The following is a 5,055-nucleotide window of genomic DNA, read 5'->3' as shown; positions in this document are numbered from 1 at the left end:
TTTGTGCAGCATATCACACTTTAAGCCATTTAAAAGTCACAATCAATAATATTTTCTGAGATCTTACAGAAATGTGTCACCAGCTGCAACAAAACAACCAACTACATTTAAGTGATGAGAGATGAGATGTAATGTTTGATCAAAATCTGGTTCTAAAGCAAGTTGTTTGCATATCCAACACAGAACAAATACACCTTGATTTTCATCAGATGCATCCACACTGACTACAAGACAAGCATGCTTGTCTGTTTTTTTACAGAACAGGTCTACTGCTTTAAACACGGTACCATGAAACCACTGTGGGCTCCACAATTGGACCTCCAAACAGAAAAATCATCCCTGTTTTCTGGCTGTCAGTAAACATATCTGCTGTTTTGGGGATTCAGATCTACAGGCCAAAATCTTCTTGCTGTCTCTCATTTTCTATTTTCTATTTTACAAGCAATTTCCAATAACACCCACTGTGAACATAGACAGCTCAGCTCTGCACCCATTTCACTCGAAATGTCTCATTTGATTTGAATGGTGAGTGAAAGGAAGCAGTCACTTGCTTCAAAGCACTGCATTAGTTTACCAGTGCACCCCATTAAAAATACAATAAGCACCTCCATTGTACAAGTCAGGGCAGTTTTGCAGCTTAGTAATGACACCGTTATTGCAACAATGCGTGGTTGGTAGGGTTGTAACAGCATCTTAAACAGAACTCTTCTGTGTAAGGTTATTTTTTTTCAGCGCTGTCATTGATTTCCCTTCAGGAAGGAAGCGTTTGTATACTTGTAATTGGTTGTCAAACACAGTGTTGTGACAGCCATTCACGTATACTGAGCAGGTTTATAATGCCTGTCTTGTATGAGCTGATGACAGACTTTAAAGTTAACAGGGAGTCTGACTGACTCTATGTAGTGATACCCTTTCTGAGCTGTAGTACAAACTTACACAGGTAAATACACGGTCTACTACACTGGTATTATCAGCAGCCACCCATATTTTATGAAAGAAAAGCTTTAAAACTTTGATGTTAATGCTTTTTTAATCAGATACAATGAATCTTTATCTGCATTTTGTACTGGATTATATAGAAAGTTCTCAATAATAAAGGAAATGCTCTTTATTTATCTGCTTAATGAGCAGTTGCACATTTTCACACTGAAAGCGCTGGAATAAATTAACTGTAAACCTAATTCATGTTTCACTGCATTGAAGGAACGTGTGGCCTCGGTGAGTCTTTGAAAGGAAGATGTTTTGTGTGTAATATGAAGCCAAGAAGTGAGACAGACTTTCACTTGTGTTGCATGCAGCATCAGTGTTTGGGCATCGATAAATGAATGTTTTCGAACTGACCTCAGGCTAATTTTAAATTGCGGTGTGAATTTTCCCAAGTTTTTTTATAGACCCCAAAGAGCCTTGTTTTAGCGGTTTGCTTTGTCTCCGGAAATTCCAGTGAAGCCTTGTCAGCGGCAGGTAACTGGGTCTACAGATTATTATTAGCCTTTGTTTCTCATGCACATGTAGCTCAGCGGCAGGATCAGTTTCCTAAAGGGACCAGGATAGCCATTGATTTATCTCGAAGCGGTGGACATAGCCTCTCTCCAGCTGGTCCTAAATGTTCTCTTGCGACCTTGACATGAATACAGAAGACGAAAGCTCCAGTGACTCATGCTTCTTGTAACAACAGCTGCATGGCTCAAAGGGCCCTGAGCTGGAGGACTTCAGTCCAAGGATGAGTCACATTGATCTTACTTTGTCTCAGTAGCGACGGGGCAACGTATGGGTGTTAACCTTGTTGTTTGTCCAATGTGTTTTGAGCAAAATGCCAGAATAGCTACTGGCCAGATTGCTATACAGTATGAAAAAACGGTACAGATGATTTTTGTGACCTCTTTGATCACTTTTTGCGCTCTAGTCCTTAGCTTTAAATATAGGCTCTCACTGAAATGACTCCAAATTACTTCTGTGACTCTTCCATAAAATGTCAGTGTCGTGATTTAACTGCATCTTCGTACTGTATACATTGCAAAGACTATGTACACTTGATTTAAAAACTAGCAACTTCTCTCCAAGCTCCTCTGTGCAAGTAATTTTGCAAACCTTCATATCTGTCTTATCTCATTTGTGTGTTGCCTGTAGCAAACAATATGTCAGTAGCTGTGGGAAAAAAGTGTGTGTAATTAGGGAACTTACTTTTGCATGTATCTTTAAATGAGAGAAACAAAGGGAGTAGCCCTAGATTCAATTTTGCTCTAAATCTTTCCTTTCCCCTAGGGCAGGATGCAGTCTTCAAACCACCGACTACGAGATATGGAGCAGCACCACCCGCTGCTGTCGGCAGGTGCAGATGTCGAGACAGGGAGCCTGGCAGCCGGTGTGATGGTTGGGGGCCCCCACGCGGCCCATACAGCAGGGAACCGCACACTGTGGTTCATTCAGGACAGCTGTGGCATGGTGTGTGCAACCATGACCTGGTTCCTGGTGCTGTATGCGGAATTTGTGGTGAACTTTGTCATGCTTCTGCCCGCCAAGAACTTCTGGTACTCACTGCTGAACGGGGCCACCTTCAACTCGCTGGCTGTTCTTGCATTAGCCTCACACCTGCGCACCATGTTGACTGACCCGGTAAGGATGTCGAACAAATAGTGGGCGAGGTTGAGGGTAAGATGGAGGTTGTAGAAAACATGTATAATGTCAGTGAGTAAGCCGCAGGTTTTGTGTTTACAAGACAATTACACCAGTACAACAAACTCACATACATTTAGGTTTCCTTAAAAACAATACAGGATTAATGCTTTAGCTAGATTTAAAGAAAGATGTCGGTGTTTGGTGTAAGTTAGTACTCGCCCTCTGAACAGAGGACTCTTACTGTAGTAGACATTTTGACATTCCATGTTCTAGCACAAGCAAAAAGCACTGCCGTGGTCTGACACTTGGTGTCACCTACTGATGTAATCTGGGACACTGAGCTCAGGGCTAGTGTGCAAGTAGACGCTGTGTGTAAAAGTGTGCAGAGCACCCTACTAAGTGGAGTGTCTTTACAGAATTGAGGCTTTTTAACAAAATGTTTCATTTAGATTATAAACCAAAGAGCAAAGCCTGGAAGTAAGTGTTCACATTATATTCCAGCTGAGCAACTGAGAGTGATCTTGGAAGGTATTCACGGATTAATTCTGTGCCTGTTAAAATGCTGCAAAACTTTATTCAATTTATTTAGTGGAAAATTTTAAATGTGGCTCTTCCACTGACAGCAGCTTTTTAGATATGATATATGATATGCTGTGATATGATATATATTATATGATATATATTATATGATATATGATATCATATATGATATGATATGATATATGATATCATATAGCATATGATATCATATATGATAGATTATATTTCCAAGCATATCGATTTAAAAGTCCAAAATAGTATTCAGTGGCTTATGTAGTCATGTATCAAAGTGGAGTTTAAACTATTCGTTAAAGATCTCATGTTTATTTGTGCATTCCAGTTGAAGTAGGAGTTACACCTGACTGAGGATCAGTCATTTTGTAAGTTATTCAGACCAAATACATTGCTGTAGTGTCAAACTGAAGAAATAATCAGAACAGTTGGTGTTTCCTGCACAGTCAGTCCAATGAAAAGACAGTTATTAAAACATGAACAAGCGGACATTTTCAAATACCCTAGAAATTTTTTTAAAAAATAATAATAAAGTCGCTGTATGAACAACAACACACAGCTTGACCTTTCTAAGTCTGAAGCAGATTGCATTTGTTTTGACCTTTTGTAACTGATAGTATTCATCTTTTTCTTTCTGCCCTACTCTTCAGGGTGCAGTTCCTAAGGGCAATGCTACTAAGGAGTATATGGAGAGCTTGCAGCTGAAGCCTGGTGAGGTCATCTACAAGTGCCCAAAGTGCTGCAGCATCAAGCCTGAGAGAGCACACCACTGCAGGTCGGTCTTACATCATGTCTGTACAACAGGCATAGCGTGAGCAGCATGTTAGCAGAGCAGCAGCAGCCTCAGGCTGTGAAGTCTCACAGCATGTGTTCAAGCTTAGTATTGAGTGTAGATCCCAAAGTTTTGCTAGTACTCAGAGCCTAACAAACAATCACTGTAGTTATGTGCAGAATACAAAAGACAATAGGTGTGAGGTATATAGGCAGCAGTGTCAGTTAAAGAAAAGCATTAAATTGTGAAATTCTCTTTGCCATCTAGCATTCAAAATAAACATTTGTACTTATACTTTGTGAAAACAGGAGCCGTGTGGTTGATGGGATTTGTGTTAGCAGTAGGTTTGTAATGCATTCATATCTTTCTCCTGCCTGCAGTATTTGTAAACGATGCATCCGGAAGATGGATCATCACTGTCCCTGGGTCAATAACTGTGTGGGAGAAAAGAATCAGAGATTCTTTGTTCTTTTCACTGTAAGTACACAGAAGCTCTCGGGGAGTCATCTATCTGTTAGAATTAATAAGAGGGTGTGGTAGTGAGTAGAAATGAGCATTTGACATACTGAAGCTTAGCGGTCATGATAATAAAAAAATGATGCCATGACTCATACGTTTCCCACGTACCTTTACATAGAAATTATTTTATATTTGAAATGGTTTTAATTACGTGACTTCATCCAAATATAAATAATATACTAGAGTACAGTATTCAAAAAAAAGCAATTCCATGTTTGTATTTCATTGTGATATAACCTGCTGAGGTTCACAACTCAGTAGTGATGTACTGCACAACAAGAACCAGCTTACATTAAATGTGCTCTCTTGAGCATTTGTGCCTCTGCTGACAATACCAGCACTTTTTTATGGCTTCATATGCTGACTGGAACTTTTTTGAAGACAGCAACATAAAGCTGTCATATACAGTATGATTGAACAGGACAAGGTCACTTTGATTTAAATGTTTAGTTTGCTCTCCTCTCAGATGACCATAGATGGAGAGAAGTTATCTATGGAAACACAGATGCAAAACTTAATATAGTTTTTATTATTATTATTATTATTATTATTATTATTATTATTATTATTATTATTATTAATGGCAAGTCAAATGG

The 5,055-nt window shown here is 39.2% G+C and overlaps 1 protein-coding gene across 1 annotated transcript in view; it reads left to right on the top strand.

Annotated features, from left to right (window-relative positions):
• Positions 1-5,055, top strand: part of zdhhc7 (zDHHC palmitoyltransferase 7) — a 14,081-nt gene that overhangs the window by 4,126 nt on the left and 4,900 nt on the right. Inside the window, exons 3-5 of the mRNA XM_008288891.1 lie at positions 2,263-2,613; positions 3,819-3,943; positions 4,321-4,417. Coding sequence (XP_008287113.1) covers positions 2,269-2,613; positions 3,819-3,943; positions 4,321-4,417 — 567 coding nt within the window. The 5' untranslated portion in view covers positions 2,263-2,268. The remainder of the gene's footprint in view (positions 1-2,262; positions 2,614-3,818; positions 3,944-4,320; positions 4,418-5,055) is intronic.

This window comes from Stegastes partitus, unplaced genomic scaffold (genome assembly GCF_000690725.1).
Source record: "Stegastes partitus isolate 25-593 unplaced genomic scaffold, Stegastes_partitus-1.0.2 Scaffold579, whole genome shotgun sequence".
NCBI lineage: Eukaryota > Metazoa > Chordata > Actinopteri > Pomacentridae > Stegastes > Stegastes partitus.
The sequence above is the reverse complement of the archived record's forward strand: the minus strand, read 5'-3'. Positions and strand labels throughout refer to the sequence as shown.